The 18926-nt window shown below is 42.5% G+C and overlaps 1 protein-coding gene across 3 annotated transcripts; it reads left to right on the top strand.

The window, feature by feature from the left end:
- The first annotated feature begins 1132 nt into the window (after positions 1–1132).
- Positions 1133–17968, top strand: tspan17 (tetraspanin 17). 3 transcript variants are annotated; one of them, XM_075481077.1, is made up of 8 exons: positions 1133–1487; positions 10285–10335; positions 11924–12070; positions 12843–13013; positions 13482–13607; positions 13923–13970; positions 15675–15791; positions 16070–17968. In XM_075481077.1, exons 1-8 carry the CDS (start codon positions 1164–1166, stop codon positions 16133–16135), a joined length of 1050 nt encoding a protein of 349 aa, XP_075337192.1. In that variant the 5' UTR covers positions 1133–1163; the 3' UTR covers positions 16136–17968. The 3 variants fall into 3 exon arrangements, with proteins under 3 accessions (XP_075337192.1, XP_075337193.1, XP_075337194.1); XM_075481078.1 differs by lacking the exon at positions 1133–1487 and adding an exon at positions 1496–2103; XM_075481079.1 differs by lacking the exon at positions 1133–1487 and adding an exon at positions 2261–2622.
- The last annotated feature ends 958 nt before the right edge of the window (positions 17969–18926 follow it).

The following is an 18926-nucleotide window of genomic DNA, read 5'->3' as shown; positions in this document are numbered from 1 at the left end:
TTCGTTCAGTTACTTTATTTTGTAGATCAATAAAAAAGAGGGAAAATAACACAAATATGACAGAAATCTAAGTGATCTAACAGCGCAACATCCTGGCTTTGTAAAACATACCTGATAAAAATTAAATATGACCATTCTAATTAATGCAAAATAGAGGGTGGGAAATAATGATGGAGTGGTAACCCCCCCTCCTAAAAAAAGAGAAAAGAAATTACAATCAGCCTTATCTTGCACCTCCTCTGTCTTTTCTGACAGCTCGAGTTCTTTGAGGCATGGACCTCTCTAATGAAACACGATATTCTTCATTAATCGGGCTCCCACTTTCTCACACAGGAATTGACAAAATGCTCCATGACAAGTTTCCATCCTGCGGAGCTGATCTGTCAGCAGCTCCGTGAGAAAGTTGGATCCTCTCTGGTGGGGAATGTTGTTTTTTCATAACTGAATTAAATGCCTCAATGAATTCAAGAAAAAGCCAGAGGTGGTGCAACAAAGTAGCATGCTGTGACCATTTTTGGTTCGTGAATGAGTTTTTTTGCGTAATCATTTGAGTGTTTTTCATGAGAATGGAGAAATTCAGTAATTGTCATACCCTTAAAAAAAAAAACATGCTCACAAACTGTTCATTTCCCACAGCGATGACATACATAAGATCAATCACCACAGTCTCGTTTTGGTGTCGCTCAACAGTACAGCACGTTTAGCGATTCTTCGGATGCTGGCACGTCCCAAACAGCAGCACCCTGAGGTGAGAGGGAAACTAAAGCCACATTTATCACAGGTTCATAGACTGCCATCTGTAGGACTTCAGACTGAAGTTCAAATTGGGCAACAGTGTTGGGACAGATCCTGCACAGACATGTCCTCGGATTGTTTCAGAATGTGAAACTGTATTTTGTGCTGTTCTCTATTTTCTTGTCAGTAAATCTCATCACAACTATGCCATTCCTCATAACTTAGTGGCATTGGATTCTCGATTTTATGCACAACGACGGACGTGTGGGTGTGGTTCAGTCAAACTCTTAATTAAAGTCTATGCCCAAACCATCTCTCTCACGTCACCTGCGTGTTTCCTGCCGTCAAGTGCTGAATCAATGCGCTGGAACACGTGACGCGTTACAAGACTCTGTCACGCGTCGACGAATTCAAAGAAAACGAAACAAATGTTTTGCAAGAGAACTACACAGTCAGAAACTCAATTAAAGATTTGGGGGTCTTCATTCACAATTGTAAATAATGACATAGTGGAGCATGTGTTATGTTACGGAACATTAAACATAAAAGCCATGTCCAAGTCGCAACGGGACTTCTTCTTGGATCTTGAAGACGTTTCACCTCTCACCCGGCAGGTACCAGGCGGTGGGGAGTGTGAGCATGTGTCACTGAACCCAAAGCGACGTCGTCTCTCAATCTTGTCCGGATCATCCCCAGAATCTCGTTGCACGGAGGCGAAAACCTACTCTGAGACACAAGAGGCCGCTCTTGAGGTGAAAAGGGTGAAAGCCAGCGCTGTGATTTTGCCGTTTGACAGCAGGGGCTTGTTTTACAGCACAAAAAAACAAGGATGAAGACTCTTAGCAGCGATGCAGTAACAGAGATAGTATCGGGGATGTCGGTCCGAAACATTTGGAACATTTAACTCGATCTGCCGGCGTCCGCAGCGAAATCAACGCCCGGCGACGGTAGTATCGGCAGAGCCGCAGAAGGGATGTCTGTGCCTTAGTTCAGCGTACCTGGATTTGTTGTTGTTAGCGGCTAACGCTAACTGCAGAAGTTGGGAGCTAGCTGGCCTAGCAAGCTAATGTTTAAAGCGAGGAAACGATAATTAGCCACTCATGTTTGATTTGACCGACTCGGTGCCGCCGAGTGACTCAACAGGGGCTTGTTTAGCTAATGGATACAACTAACATCGCTTCCAGCGGCTCGATAACTGCAGCGTTAGCAAAAAGCTTTGGAAGTATCGGTTGTAGTAGTTAGGGTCTAGCTTTCCAGATAGCCACCACTATCCCTGGAAGAATGAGCAGAAAACACCACCAATTTAAAGGAGCCGAAGTCAGCTGCTGCGTGAAATACTTCTTATTTGGCTTCAACATTATATTCTGGGTAAGTGAAATTAGTCTTTATCCATTTACCTTTCATTGTAATTAAAAAAAAAAAAAAAAACAGTCTTAAGGTCGCTAAGAAAATGCAATAAGTAGTAAAAGCTAACCTAAACGTTGGCGTTAACAAATTTATCTGCGAAGTCTAACGACTTTTATGTGTCTCTTTTCTGAGTGGACCACTTTTTGTGGACAGAAGCAGGTATGTTGGCGTGTTAATGCAGTTGTGGTCCTTCTTCTGATTCAGTTTATTGTAAGTGGCATCTTGCATAACGGATTAACTAGTTCCTTTGATCAGGAAGTCATTCATAACTTTCATTACATGACTGCTCGTATGTGGTGTAATGAAGATTGATTTGGGCATCCACGTTAACATTCCCACACCTACCGTTCATCACACATTGACAGTTGTGTCCTTTTCTCTGTTGGTCGGCTGTTTTAAAGTTTTCCATGTATGACAGTTATCTTTTTGGTCTTTTTGGCAGCAGAGGAGTCACAAAAAAGTTCAAGGCCTGTAACTAAAGTAAGGATGGTTGAATGTTGAATGAAAGGATGGTAATTGTTTCTTTTTGGGTCGCTCCTTCTCTGATATGGTGTGCTTGTAACATTGTCTTGTCACCAGTCAGAGATGGTATGATTCTCATTTGTGTTGTTAGGGCAGTGGCAAGTGAACCCATGTCTCCTTCACGACATCCCCTCCATCTTTATCTCTCTGCACTGAAAAGTTTCTCTGTTCAGTCTCCCTCACCCCTCCCTCCCTCCCTCCCAGCACGGCTGGTGTAGTATAATGTCTGTGGGTGAAGGAATGGCGTGTCTGTCTGCCCCGGAGGGTCTTCCCACACATGGTTTGAAGGAAAAGGCCACACGGCCTAAATTACCACCCATCCCTTCTCTTCTCAAGCATCCCTTTCACACTCTCCACGCCCATAGTGCTCAGGCTTTGTGGGGCTGCATTGTTTCTCCTCACTCGCAGACCCACAAGTGCACAAAGAGATGGCGAGAACAAAGAGTGGCGTACGAGGGGCTCCAGTGGAGGGAGTCTGTGTTTTCGTCCATCGTGGATTTGTTCTATAGAGAATGTGACGGCGCGTTCACAAAGTGCTGCGTGTTGGGACGGGAGCGCCGTCTCATGAGGAAGACGTTTAATATCTGCACCTGCCACCGTTGTCATCTGTTTAACTTTGGTTTAGTTTGGCCGAAAAGTTGGTCAACATAGTCGAAACTGAACAAAATGAGCAATAAAAACTGGACCCTGCTCATTGCTCATTACAGGTTCAAATCCCTGCTCAACTACTTCTCAGATTTTCTTTGTGTAACTTTCCAAAAAGTTCACAAAACAATTTTACGGCGACCGTGTGTTTGAGCTTCTAATTGGCAAGCTGGTGTTTTTGCAAAAATTTGATTCCACGCTAAATCTGGCCCTCTTTTTGGCTTATTCTGATTAAAAAAAAAAAAAAAAAATGTGAACACATTCAGCTGTGTGTTTGTTTTAAACCCCAGTCAGAGGGTCTTAAGGCTCTAGCATGGTTGCTGCGTCTGCTCGCGCGAGCGGTGTTGATGACGTCACGAGTTCGTGCCCGCCATAGGACCCTATATAGTGGCGCAAGTCGTTGCGCGCCAGTAGTTGCAATTTTCTCCGTCACAGAGGTGGCGCTGCTACGTGAAGGTTACCTCTACTCTACAACCACGAAAGTGGAGAAGAAAACAATGTCAATGTCAAGAGCAAGAATACTGTAATTAATGATACTGCTGCAGTTTTCGGATCATTTTAATTTTTTAATTCAGTTAAAAGAGGTGAAGGTTTGAAGCCCCCGGCATCAACAGAGTCTCTGCCCTCTTCTTTGCCTTCACGTATCTGTCCCGTAGCTTCTTCCACATATTCTTACAGAACTCTCCCTCTTTCCCCAAAGTTCTGCCCATCTCTGTGCACCAGTTTGGGGAGTTTACGTGCTCCCTGTGCTGTTTCACTGCAGTTTCGTACAGCTGCCTGTACAAACGCACCTCCTCACTGAGCCTGGTCTCACATCGGTCCATCCAGTTCGTTGTGCTCGGCGCCGCCAAGTTACAAAAATCGACTGGTGCACAACAACGCGCTGCGCCGTCTTTTCAAGGGAAGCGCCAGGCCTGAAACGTCATTTTGACGTCACGGTCCACCACCGCCGTGACAGACGCGGCAACCATGCTACCGCCTTTAGAAGCCCCTATATTGTAAATAAAGACTTGCTGTTGTCTTGACGACTCGAATTGTCGTTAAAAGTAGCATTTGTTTAACTCGGCAGTGGACGGATTTGTTTAACAGTTTGTGTGGTTGCAAAAACTCAAACAAGATGTCATTTTTGGAGGTTACGTTAGAGGTTCTTTGAGACGCACAGTGTGAGCATAATAACATAATCCTGAAGGTTATTTTGCATGATCCTCGCAAACAACAGACAGCCTCTGTGCCAGCAGGATCCAAAAAGACCCAAAAGATCTTCTACAAGACCTTTATAGCAGTTCCTTTAGAAACAACAAAATATTATTCACGTTCACATAAATATTCATGAATATAGATGTGAACATGGAATAAACATTGCAGTGTTTAACTGTATGGACATGAAATGAAATGCGGCGTGGCCTCACCTTCACATTCTCTATTGGACTCATCAAGTATACAGGGCACATATGGTCCCGTCTTATCTCTATCAGTCATCGCCGCCCCCTCACTCCTCCTGTAATGTGTGATTACACCACTCCTCCCTTGCTCTGGAAAACTGACATAACGCGAGCTGACAAAAATTCCACGAGCCAAGGTTTTTCGAAAGGTGGAGCCTCAAATATGTTTTACAATTTGCCTGACAAATGCAGTGCCAAAGCGCGTTGCAATTCAGCCGGACTGAGAAATCAACCAAGAAATATTGAGTCCTAGCGTTGCGGCCGACTCATATCGCGCTCTCTCAAACAGTTTGACACTCGGGCCACGCTGACGCTCCCGTGTCTGTGCTCTGTGTGAAGCAAGTTCCAGCTCGCCGGCGTTTTCCGTTGAAAATACCAAGATGATGTTCTCCACTTGTACGTGTGCTGCTGAACTGGATTTGACAGACAAGCTAGTGCATTGCTGAAATGGCTAGAGATGGGTTGGGGGGGGTAATTCTCCTCCAAATCAACCCATTTCTCTTTCCTATACTGATCTTGTCAGGCTTAAAATGCTGCCTAAATTGAGACAAAATGCTTGTGAGGCCATAAACACTGAACAGACTGGGGAGGTACAGCCTAGTGCTGCTTTTCTGTGTGAATTCGTCCAGCTCCTGAGCCCGCTGTAGGCAGCCACACGTTCTCGGCCAAGAACAACACACCTTCTCTCGTCCCAAGAATAGACACATTCCTCACGTCCACTTAATTAATCACATTTTCTGCCTTAGCTGCTGAAATGTGTGGAAGCTCTGCGTGCTGTAATTAAGAGCTCGTTAAGCTGTAACCAAGTTGCTGAATGGGTTGGATGCAGAGTGTTATTAGCCAGCTACAGCGCAGTGCATTGTCTGTTCACATTTCGCACTGAAGTGCAGATTGAATGATCACATTATAGGTGCAGAGCTGTTTCGGAGCATGCATGTATGCAGTCGTTTGGGGTCACACTACTTATGACACATTCAGAGCTAGGCTTTACTGGTTTACTGCTGGTATTCACATGCGTGTGAAGTGATCCGATCACTTGCGGACAGCTCCGAGTACAGGTGTGAATGCTCTCAATGCACGTTGAGATGGGATATAACAGGACTTAGTCATCTCTCAATTCAGGGCCAGACTTTTGACTGTATAGCCTTCTCATGGCCACTAAATTTTTGGACTTGAGTCTGACTTTGACCTCCTGCTGTGGTGACAGATTGCAGTAAATTGATTCATTAATTTTCTTTTTTTCTTATGTCAGGTGGATTAAAACATGAGCGGAAAACGTGTGGGAGTGTTTCCTTTTCCCGAGGCCAGACACGCTTCACAATTAGTAATCTTTGTGCCATTTCCATTGACATCATATAATCAAGAATGACTGTGTTTACGGAGTTCGACACATTAGATTTTTCCATTGAGCAAGTCCACACTGTGTGTGTGTGTGTGTGTGTGTGCCTGTATGTCCAGGAAGAAGCGTGCTTGATTAGTCTGCTAGTTGGTCGAGGTTAATGGGATCATCTGGCTCAGGGAGGCATCTTCTCGAGTGCTGATAATCTGTGTCTGCATGGAGATAATACCCTTGTTCTGCGACACATGTTTTTGTACTTGCTGGAGGAAAAGCTCTGATTTTAATAACGAGGCCGTTACAAAGACATCTGATTCCATTAAACTTTTATCTATTTATCTACAGTGATGAAATTCATAAATAGAGTGATAACAGCACGTGGATTAGAGGGATAAATATGATCCAGCAGCTAATTTCTTACGAGCGCAGGCGAAAATTAGATGAGAAAATACGAACTCGGGCACTAAATATTAAAGAAAGCCACAAGAAACAAGGACACTGCTCTGTACTTTTCTTGTTTCTGATTCATTGCTTAGTTTTTCTCAGCCCTACGAGGAGATGGAGGTAATCATATTAACTTACTTTGCACATGTTTTACTGCTTAGTGAAAAACCCTCAGAGTTGTGAGATCTTGACTCATTATGGCACTGAAGTAGTTTAGTTTAGGTGTTTTGCACACTGACCTGAATTTGACCCTCGTGGCCCACATTATACTCTGGGAAGGGTTTGATTCAGCACTATACAAAGGAAGGTTAAGATTGGTTTCAATGTACCCATTCATTTAAATTCACTTCAATTCCAACTTAATTGTGCGGCGAGGGAAGTTTGATCTGCAGATAGGGCTTGAAAGGTAGCACGTGGAAATGCATAGTATGACTCAGAACGATTTTGTGAGATTACGAGGTAGTGGAAGGTCACGTCCCCGCGATAGTGTGTTCAAAACAGGAAAGGTACTGAAGTAAAGTTTTGTTTTTGTTCAGCCTTTCTCGTTCTAAAGAAGCTTCGGAAGAGCATTTAAGGAAAAAATTTATTGCAATTCGATCACTAACCGAGAAAGCGAATCGGAGCTCAGGAAAAATGGAAAAAGACCAAATGACTCACAGCCAGACAAGGACACGTCCATTTTGTTGTAGCTTCACTCAGTGGCATCATCAGGAGTGCATCAGGCTGAGGCAGGGAACAATGCACCTTGATGCGAATGAAGTGCTCTGGTACTCTCGGTTGGAACTGACAAAATCAGCCATATGTCAAAACAACAAATTTGGGGCCTTGCTAACGTTTCATTTTAGAGGCACCAAAGTAAAGAGGCAGTTTGTTTCTGCTTTATTTGGAACTTTACAGTAAAGATGATGGGTTAATGGAAAAAAAAACAGTTGAGTGCTTAAAACTTCCTGAATTTGAAGTTATTCTTCACTGTGTCCAGCCAATTGTAAAAATCGTCATTGTGTTACCAAGTGGAGCAGTGAAAGTTATTGGCTGTTGTCAAAAAAAGGCCATTGTGCGTCTCAGGCACTGTATTTCCCTTGAAGTATTAAAAGCAGAATATCGATATGAGTTTATTGTCTGTAACTCTATAGCATTAGAACAACTTCCTGAATGGAATCCACCACAGATGTAGCATTAAATCCTCTGTTTGGGGGGTGGGGCTGCTTTGGTTTTCCACCAAAGCAGTTCCAGTGCTGGTTTGGAGCCAGAAACTAACCTAAAACCAGTTCTTTCTGTCTTGACCACCAAACCACTGGCTCCAACACTGAAAAACTGGTGCCACTGTTTATATCGGAGGAGGGGGGGGAGAGGGGGGGGGGACCAACCAGATCGATGAAAATGTTATGACCGCAATGTTTAAAATCCAGAGCCAGTGTAGCGTATAGTCTGCATAATTCAAGGATGAGCAGTGAAAAAGCAGGCTGCAACGTGGATTTTGAGTAGGAGCAGCCCTGGAATACTGGAGCTCAGTGCTGATCCCCCTTTTTAAAAAAAAAAATTTTCTTAGGTTTTACTCTGCCAGCCGTGTCTGTCAACACCGTCCGACGTGCAGCATAGAGCATTATTCACAATCGCTGTTTGCAGCAGAATTTTTGAACAGTGTTTTACATTTCTTCACAGTTTTGGGTTCATAAAGGCAGCTGGCCTTTATAGATCCTGTTCGAAACAGTTTGGGAGCACCAGTTGGCGTTGCATTGAGCGTTCACAAACACCAGCTGCTGTTTGAAACAGCGTTTGAATGTACCTGTAAGTGTAGCTCAACATACCTTCCACCTGTGCATGATTGTGTATCGAATGGGAGTGTCTGTGCATTAAAGGGGGAGGGGCCGATGTACACTGTGCATGAGGCAGAGGGGCGGAGTCACTGAGCTGTCTGATGTTCCACAGAAAGATGATATTTCCGGTGTGAGAAATGAACAGAATTATTAGATGAGTGAATATATTGCTGCTCGCTGTTTGGGCCAGAACAGAGTCAAAACTTTACTGTTTTGAAAAGAGGACTGTAATAAGGATACGCTCATGAAACATCGTGTGTGTGTGACTGATAATAAAGCCCTGCTTGTTTTAGTCACTTCCTTTTAATATAACCACTGGTAACCACATCTTTTTCTAAGTGACCTGATGTGCCACTGCAGTGTTGCACATAAGTTGTGGTGGGGATGTTTGTGTTTTTGGTGTGGCTACAGTTTAGAGATGTGTATGGTCTCCAGCAATAAGTTTTAAGTTTATAAAAAAAAAAATAAAAAAAAAAGAATTAAACACAGAAAGAGATCACTGGATTTATTTCTGCTCTAGCGCACAAATAGTTGCTGAACTGCTCTTGTGGTGGATGTAATCAAAAAGGTTTTTGAAGTTTAAAAAGAAAACTGCATTCTGTGTAATTGAGTTGCCTTAATCTTGATGTTGGTGTCAGTAAACGTTGACGTGAGTGAGATGAGAAAATGGACGGGGGTGACGGTGCTAACCACTATTTGCTTTTGGTATTATCACAAGTTTAATCGCATCTAATTTGAAGAAAAAAGATGGGCAGATATCTGTAACTTAGACTGGGTAAAATTTCCATAATGTCTTGAGAATCAGTGAACATTAAACCTGAAATGATGTTTGGTTTAATTGCACGGCTTCAAGCGTTATCTTTCTCCCATTTTAGAAGCTTTTCTCAAAAAGTTTAAGGCCTCCTGCTCTGTCAGCCTGATCCCTTCAACTTGTTGTCTGTGTGCTTATCCCGGCTCTTCCACAGTGTCACTTCCCCACTAAAACCCCCACGGCCGCACCCTTCTTTACATCTGCTTATGCAACTCCCAGGCCAACCCAGCCGAACCGCTGCTGTTGTTTGGCATTCTCTCTTTATGGACTGATGGGTTCCCAACACTTTACTTGCTTCGTTCGACGTAATCAGCCTCTCAACACAACAACGTATTTTCAGTGAAGCCGAACATTGTGCCTCAGTTAAGTTCATTACCTTCTTTAATCCCTTTTGAGTGAGAGCGCGTGGCAGTTAGACTGTCTAACTGCCACGCGCTCTCACTCAAAAACCCTGAGTAAACCCACACCACCAGACACTTTGGCACTTTGCTATGTTAAAAACTGTGAGACCTACATTCATCCATCTTTAGGATGGCAGACTAATACCGGAAGGATTCTCTTTGACTCTCAAGGTATCAACTTGTGGAGCTTCTGTACAGTGTCTTCTCACCTTTCAGTAACCGACAGATAAAAATGATTCCCTCCGTCCGCAGCAAGTTGAAAGCACCAGAGTTTGCTATTGTTTAAATGATTGTTTAATTAGTTCCTCTCCACAGAGGGTAGGTCCTGCCTGACCAAACGATTACCTCCCACTCCTCGGAGGATACCGGTTAATTCAAACGGCAGATTCTGTTTTTATTTCTTTGTGCTCTTCTGCGCGGGTCTAAAGTCTGCAAAGCTGTGTTGGGGGAAAGGTGATATCATGGATTACCATGGATCAATCAGAATTTGAACTATCTGAATCAGAGGACAGTTATGTTGTTTGCTTATGTTGCCAGGGACACAGTGCTGTAAATCATACCACACCCAGAACCCTTCTGATAGGGAAGGTTTTTGTGAAACTTGAACTAATTTATTTCATGCTCTTTAATCACTCTCGAGTGGTGTTTTTGGCAGTTTTCACTGTGTGTAACCGGTGGCTCTCCATCTCACAGCAGATCCTCTTCTGTGTGCTTTGTTTTACAGTTACTAGGAGCGGCGTTCTTGGGTATAGGCCTGTGGGCATGGGCGGAGAAGGTATGTATAAACACACACACACAAAAAGCACGCTGTGGAAGTACAACACCATTGCCTGGACAGCATAGCGAACATTCCTCCAGATATGGCTGAAACAAGCTGGAAACATGATATGCTGCTGATTTTAGATGTAAGCGCAACTTTTGAGGGAAGCAGTGTGAAACGTGGAGGTGCCGTTCTAATAAGGCATTGTAGCACCAACCGGCTCTTCTGGTTCGCACGTGTTGTTTGTCATAGGAAATGAGCCATGCTGCTGATGCTCCAGTGTAATGTGTAACTTCGTTTTGTTGAATTGACGATTTGGAGCTAGACATACAGAAGGAGCCAAACATCTAAAATGGCTTACTCATTTGACTCATAGTCATCAGGAGCTGAATGCTCAGTGTTGTATTGTAATCTATTGCAGAGCAATAGTATTTGCATGGAAACCGCTCACTGTTTCTTGTCCACACAGTTGAGGCTACAAAGGTCCTCTCTTGCCTTGAACCTCTCATGTGCAGTGAATCATGGCGGCATTCAAAACGTCTTCCAATTGAATTAACAGTCAGTTTGTTCATTAATTAGGAAGAAATTGTACCAGTCAGTCCAGCAAATGCTGCACCAGAGGGGAAGCATGTAGTGATTAGTAACGTCTGGTCATGAACTCTGTGCAAATAGGTCTGCAGTGGAGTACCTTTGTGGAACAGTGTGAATAATTTATAGGGATTAGGTTGAATGATGAATAGCGCTTGCTGGAAAGGCGTAATGGTGAGTTTGAGTCTCAGTGACTAAGATGATTATTTTCAAGCCTGCTGCCTGCAGCCAGATCACATTATTGTTTCAGGACCTCTTGCTGGAATTCGAAGGAGGTTTATTTTGCACCAATGGCATGAAAACATTAGAGTGCAGTATTAATGGCAGTCCAATAGCTTTAGCCTTACCCTGTGCAAATGAACATGAGCAGTATGTGATTTCAGCTCTCCGGGCTGCAAGTGTTCAATACATTTAAAGTGAAGTTTGTGGCAACTACAGCTGCTGCCCTCTCTCATAGGTTAGGTCCTTGTTTGTCAAGGCTGGTGGGAAGTCTAGAAAAAAAACTTGACTTTAAGAGAATATACCGCCTTGGTGTGTGCGACCTTGTGACAGTGACTTAGCATTTGGCATTAAGGTTCATTATCCATTTAAGAAACTGGCAATGGCTTCTGTCCCGTCACACTAAGAAACATGTTGATCTTTATGGATTTGGGGTTGGAAAGCAGGATATACTGAGAGAAAGGACAGACGTCTGTCTGAATGCTTTCAGAAAGCTCAGAACTTTGTATCTTCTGAGTTAATGAAAAAAGCTTGGGGACATAACACTCAATAGATATAACTAATAAAAACGTTCACATCTCTGAACCCCGGCTGGCCTCTTGCCTGTGACATTAGTTCCATTCCCTCTATTTCTCTCCGACATCACATGCTCTATTCAAGTCAACTTTGTTTTCACTGGAAATCCTTTTACTGTGTACAATAAGGAAGGATTGTTTGTGTTCTAATCTGATTTATTTTATTTTTTTACCATTGTTATGCCTTTTTTTTTTTTTTTTTTGTTTGTCCTTTCCCTCAGGGCGTGCTGTCCAATCTGTCATCAATCACAGATCTGGGAGGCTTCGACCCCGTGTGGCTCTTCATCGTGGTGGGAGGGGTCATGTTCGTCCTGGGCTTTGCTGGCTGTATCGGAGCGCTCCGAGAGAACACCTTCCTGCTTAAATTTGTAAGCCAGCTCCCAGCTTTTGATGCACAGTCACCATTTGACACCTCTTTAGATGCACTTCACACCAGAGCCGAGACTGATAGCATAGCAGGTGTCACTTTGACTCACCACAGCCAAATGCTGAGAGTGCTTACAATGGCAGGAATTTGTTATAAGTAAATCAAGCCAAGCAGTGATCAGAAACACATGCCTCATTTTGCTCTCAAGTATTTTTCTCTGTCAACTAGTGTTTTATTCATCACCGCCTTTTTACGTTTGATCTTAGAATCTTTCTAAAAACCCATAGGCACAACATTACTGGTTAGGTGGTTTATTTGGGTTTGCCTTTATAGAATATGTTAAGGACGGAGAGAAATTTCCCTTGTTGCTGGCTGCAATTTTGAGTAGCTATTAACTCCAGCAGATGTCCATTAGTCGCAATAAGTCAGGCGTCAGAGTGAGGAGCTAATGTGGCTTTTTCGCATTTATCATCAGTCTCGTCTGCTACATTTACGGTAAATGGATAATGTAACGGTACCTGTGGGACTGAGGTTTTTCCCACACCCTCACTTATCAAATCAGGGCCGGCCCTACAACAAGACATGAGCTGGGACCATCGCATCAAAGCTTTCCTGTTAATTCTTTTAAAAACACCTGCAGAAAGAAAACTGAGCACTCTTTTGTTGTGCACAACCGAATGTCGTGTTTGAAGTGACATATATTGTGTTTGTGTGTGTGTGTGTGTGTGTGTGTGTGTGTGTGTGTGTGCTCGTGCTATCACTCGTGTCTCCAGTTTTCTGTGTTCCTGGGTTTGATCTTCTTCTTGGAGCTGACTGCAGGGATCCTCGCCTTTGTCTTCAAAGACTGGATCAAAGACCAGCTGAACTTTTTCATCAACAACAATGTCAAGGCCTACCGAGACGACATCGACTTGCAGAATCTCATCGACTTTGCCCAGGAATATGTGAGTCAACTATCGACTGTAATTTCTGTAAAATGTAAACGTTTCTCATCCGTTTGCTGTGAGGATGACTTTCTTCCTGAAAAATGTTGAGGTACAAAGTAGCTATTTGTAAATTAATTCAGTCTGCCTGGTTCGTAGCAGTCAGGAGACGTCCACGGTAACTGTGACACAAATCCGGTGATAAATCTGATTGTGTTTTTCTTCAAATAAATATCCAATTAAATGAATGCGGCAGTTGAGATAATTGGCTCCCGTGCTGGGCTCTGTGGTGACGTATTGTAAAGCAGATTGCATCTGCAGTTGACTCACCAAGTGGGTCTCATCTGTAGTTCCCAGTAAGCTGGTTATCAACCCGGGCCGACCTCAGCCCGACTCTAAAGAGCTCAGATAGCCAGATGAGAGGAAGTCATTCTATCTGTTAGTCGGGCTCGGCTGTTTAATCAGGACCTGTCGTTGCTGCTGTCTCAGTGGTTATGCTGCGGAGCTCACGGGCCCGACGACTGGAACCTGAACATCTACTTCAACTGCACTGACAAGAATCCAAGTCGAGAGCGCTGTGGAGTGCCCTTCTCCTGCTGTGTCAAAAATCCTTCAGTGAGTCACTCGTGGACACGATTACATCTCCATCTGATTAAATGGTCTTGGCGTCATACAACTGCATTATTTGCCAGCATTTTATTATATATAGCATGCCGTTAGAGAAGTACATGAAGTCCTTTCTGCATTTCAGACTACTAATAATGACCTCAGTCTCTAGCTGTTTATTTATGACACAGGCCTTATGTTTAAAGTTGTGTTTTCGTTTGTTTTGTCATTCAGACATAAAGTCTCTCCAGTGTTCTTACCAGAAAGAGAAAGTGTAACCTTTCAACTCAATTTGTTTTGTGTTCCCTTTTTTTTTTTTGATAGGAGGACGTCATCAACACGCAGTGTGGTTACGATGTTCGGCTTCAAGGGGTTGGTATCTTTAGACTGCGCTTGCCTCACTTGAGTAGAGTTTTATTCTTAACTCTGTATTTGTTTTAAGACTTTTCAAAGATGTTTACAATTTAAAAAGTAGAGAAAAGCTATACAATACGCTGTTGGTTAAAGTCACACTAGGCTCCTTCGTAGAATTGAAGTCCAAATGACCAGCAAAGTGCAAATCTGTTTAATTAATGGCAACAAAAAACCTGTAGCTGTAGCTCAGAGGGGAGAGGGACTACATTTCAGTCAGAAGCTTGCTGATTCAACTCTCAACTTCTCCCGTCTACGTTTCTAATTCTTTTCTTGCTGAACCACACGCCGCACTCCGATGCCTTCCTCACTTTTGAGTCGCTTGGGATAAAAGCTTCTGTAATGTAATGTAGCAATGTTGGAAATCTTAGGTTGTCGAGTGGCGGTAGGTTCCATTCGTATTTGACTTGATTTACCCCCCCCCCACACACACACTACAACTGATCAATAACTGAATTTTGAATTAAAAAAAAAAAGAACAATCAAATCTTAAATTTAGTGTTACTCTCGGTTGCATTTCCCGACTATAAATGCAACGAATAGCGTTCAGAACTGAAAACAGAAATCTAACACAGCACACACTGAGAATGTACAGGGTTAAGTGGCACATAGGCGATCCTGCATGCTTCTCGCCTTAATAACAGATTGTTCTTCTGACAGGGATAATTAGGCTCCAGTTATAGCCCAGAGAGCAGCCTTACTACACTCTGTAATTGGCTACTCAGTGGGTTATGCCAGTTCGTTCCGTTTTCCTCTGTGCGTGGGTGTGGTGGTTACAACTCGCTGCACTGCAGTCAGAAGGATTGCTGTTGCTAGGCGAACTGCAATACAGTGAACCACCTGCCACCGTGTTGGTATGAATTAATTTTCTCCCTGCTCTTATGCTGATGCCTGACCACTGAACCTATCAGGGATGTGCAGTAAGTTCCTGTGCCGCTCGTCTCAGGAAGTGCAGGGTGGGAAAGTAGAGGAGACATGCGGAGGACAGAAGCAAAACAAAGGCAGAGGCAGAGGGCTGAGATAGTTTCAGAGGAAGTTCACAGCCAGAACAACATGGTGTTTCCTGCTTTTTTATTGGCTACCAGGAGGCCCTCTTCACCTCTCATTGGTCGAAAGCCAGCTTTCAGGTTTTGCAAGAGAACAAAGAGTTTGCTAGCTTGACTTGAAGGCGTAACAAAGAAAAGCATTGTGTAGAGGCACCCTTTCTTACCCCATTTTTGGTGTCATTGCAGCAGTAAATTACACCATTTATGTCCCTCTCTGAGTGTACATCATCAGCTGAATGTGACAACACGAACAGCCATCTGTCCGGTAACAGGAAACAGATTCTGCCTGTTTATTCAGCCCAGACAGGGTCAGAAGTAGACACGAATACTCTGCTTTGATATTCTCTGTCATTTCCAGACAGTGACATGTTGAAATCCTTGAGTGTGACTCGCACATGTTTAGCTTTATGGCCTGTTTAGCAGTAAAGAAATCCGTGGGCCGAAAGCTACCAGTGTTTCCTTCTGTCCAGCATTAGTCATAGGTCAGACTTCGGATGTTTGTTGAAGTGAGTCTTCTGTGAAAGTTGATCATTGAATGATTTTGAATAATCTAAGTTTCTCTACTTTAAAGTCAACTTGTTTTTCCATTTTTTTATTTTTATTTTTTTTTCGTTAAAAGGACATCGAGCGGCAGAAATATATCTACACCAAGGGCTGTGTGGGGCAGTTTGAGAAGTGGCTGCAAGACAACCTGATTATTGTAGCCGGAGTATTTGTTGGTGTTGCACTTTTACAGGTAATGTGTCCTTGTTTGGAGATTATATGTTTTAGAAACATCCACTTCAGGCAACCGGCTTTTTATCCTTTAAAACTAAAGTAAAACATTCAGTTGTCTCTGATTTTGATTATATCACCACCACCTAGTGGTGATAAATTACAATAACAAGCAAAACCCCCTGCTGTAGTTTGTGTTGTACCAGCAGCATCCTGTTAGGTTTCAAAACTTCCCTAAAATAAGGCCTAACTCTTTGTGTGGCTTGTTTTTTTGTTTGTTTCTTTGTTTGTTTTCCCCAGATTTTTGGTATCTGCCTTGCTCAAAACCTGGTGAGTGACGTCAAAGCTGTCAAAGCCAACTGGTGACATGAGGGGTGAAGTGGGGGCAGCCCCACCCTTCCAGCCCAGTCAGGTCAACACAGCACACAAACGGTCCCGTCCAGCTGAGGACGGAGAGCCAACAACTCGGTGCTGAGCAGCACATCTCACACTTGCATATGTGCTGACACAAAGAGTTCACTTTCCCATTCATCAGTGACACTTGAAGGGGGGACAGAAAATATTCCGTGCTACCCAAAAAAAGCTGGCATTTTTAACCCAAATGTAACAGAAGACAGTTATGCCTACTTCAGCGTTGATCCTTTATTTTCTGTTCCCTCTGAGTTTGATCTCTGGTCAAAATGGCACACGGTTGCACGAGGACCCGCCTGTCAGCTGAGCCACAGGAAGCCATGGATGGAAGTAAGAGACAACAAAAAAACAAAGGAAGAGTGACAGCAAGTTTCCCTTTATAGGTCAAGCATCGCAGAGCTTGTTTTTAACCTGTGTATTCCCACATCCTGCCCCAGAGGATGGTGGATGGCTGGCCGGCCGGCTAATAAACATATTCTTTTTTTTTTCCCCCTCCTCCACGGCATTCTGTTATGGCCACTTGGAAAAACTCTGAATTCTGGCTGGTCATGTCTGCAACTTCGAGTCATTTCAGGAAATGCGCATACTGGTTTCTAATGTGAAAAGTGCCATTCATTTCCAATGATGTTTATGCCTCCCTCCTGTTCTTAACCAGAAACCTTTGCACCGTCCCCCCCCCCCGGTACCTCAGGGCCCAACTGACCATATATATATATACGCTTCCTGCCACTGGTTGAAAACATGTCCGCATTTTTCCATCCACATCTGCTGAATTGTGATGGCTTCATCCAGAAAAACAGTGACAGTTTACCAAAAGTTCGCCCTGTTTGCCCCTGTGGTGATTGTGTTGTCTGTTGATTCACTGACGGATGTTTTATTTTATTACATGGAATGGTCTGGTGTGGTCAGGACTGTAGGTCAGTGCAATGGAAGGGTTTAATGATAGACATTGTTGTTTATCTCTTGGCATCCCTCAGGCACATGGGATTGCTGGTTTGGGGCCTTTTGTTTTATTTTTTTTACTCTAATGTTACCACTTTTGTCTTACAATTTGTCCTTTGCATAAGAATGTGTGTCTATCCTTTTAAAGATGTGCTTTTCTTTCATACTTCCTTTTTGTGCGCTCTTATAGATTTTTATATATATATATATATATATATATATTCTCGGTTCATTGTTTGATCTCACCTTGCACCTGTCTTACCTTTTTAACTTATCAGTAAACGCTTGGTGTTAGCAGTCCTAATGGAGACCAAATGAAATCAGCTGCCTTGTAGATGACTGCAGAGGATTTTTGTCTGGCTGCTTTTTTTTTTTTTTTTTTTTTAGGAAGCCAACAATGTCAACTAAGATTTCCAGATAGTCAGAATGTGAATGTCCCTTTGTGTCGGAAGTGCCAGTTGAGCTGAGAAATCAAAGATTGAAAGAAAGGAAGGGAAAAAAAATGCAGCAATGCTATAGTCTTTTGATTCAATGCTCTCTTTTTTTTATTTTGGGACTGAATTATATTTAGAATAGTAAATACAGACAGTTACCTTTAAAAAAAAAAAAAAAAAAAAACTAGCAACAGACTCGATATAACATGAACGCTGCTTTAACTTTTAGCTGTGTAGTGCAGTAACCAATCTAACAAGAAGTTAGTGTATTTTTTTATTATACTATTGTTCTCAGGCTGGGAAGACATTCTGATTTATTCATTTATCCTGACGTTTACAAATTGTATTCATCCCATGTTGCCCTGTGTTTTTATTTGTTATAAAAGAGACTTGTTCTCTCTCACAAGTTGAATTTCATCTTGCATTGAATGCAGTTTTTCCATACAGCTTGGTTCACTTGATCATTTCTCAACATTCTTTACAGCATTCAACCAGTGTGCTTTCCATTTGTGGCTTATGAAGGATCAGAGAGGGACCACACACAGGTCTGCATGTACACATAGGATACACTCCGTTTTAAATGCAGTGCACACAGCCTAAAGATGAGAAGCACTCATTTCCTGTTTTCCTCCCACACTGAGTCTGTCTGTAGACTCTATATATATATATATATATATATATATATATATATATAGATATATATATATGTGTGTGTGTGTATGTGTGTATATATATATATATATATATATGTGTGTATGTATGTGTATGTATGTATATAGTTATGTATATATATATACATAATATATATACATATATATATATATATATTTATATGTGTGTGTGTGTATGTATGTATGTGTATGTATGTATATAGTTATGTATATATATATACATTATATATATATATATGTGTGTATTCATATATATATATATGTGTATATGTATATATATATGTGTGTGTATATGTATATGTGTATATATATATATATATATATATATATGTGTATGTATATGTATATGTGTATGTATATATATGTATATGTAGGAGTTCATTCAGGAACACCTTATGATCGTCTGCTGTGCCTACATGTCACTTGTCGTTTCGCCCACACGCTTCCACCTCACAGAGCTATCTGATCAGAGTGCATCTGTTTCACACTGTGCCGCGCTGATGTATTTTTAAACAGTGGAGAGAAAGAGAAGTGCAAAACTAAACAGCAGCCGTTTGAGTTTTCATGTCGAAAATGATCGTGTCGATTATCGCCGGTGGAGCGCAGCTCATCTGCACCAGAGTGACGGAGCCTTAATGACTTCTCACACCTCAAAATGGATGTGCATCCCAAGTAGAAGCTCGTTTCTTTTAGCACTTT

Source organism: Odontesthes bonariensis, chromosome 13 (assembly GCF_027942865.1).
Source record: "Odontesthes bonariensis isolate fOdoBon6 chromosome 13, fOdoBon6.hap1, whole genome shotgun sequence".
Classification (NCBI taxonomy): Eukaryota; Metazoa; Chordata; class Actinopteri; order Atheriniformes; family Atherinopsidae; genus Odontesthes; species Odontesthes bonariensis.
The sequence above is the reverse complement of the archived record's forward strand: the minus strand, read 5'-3'. Positions and strand labels throughout refer to the sequence as shown.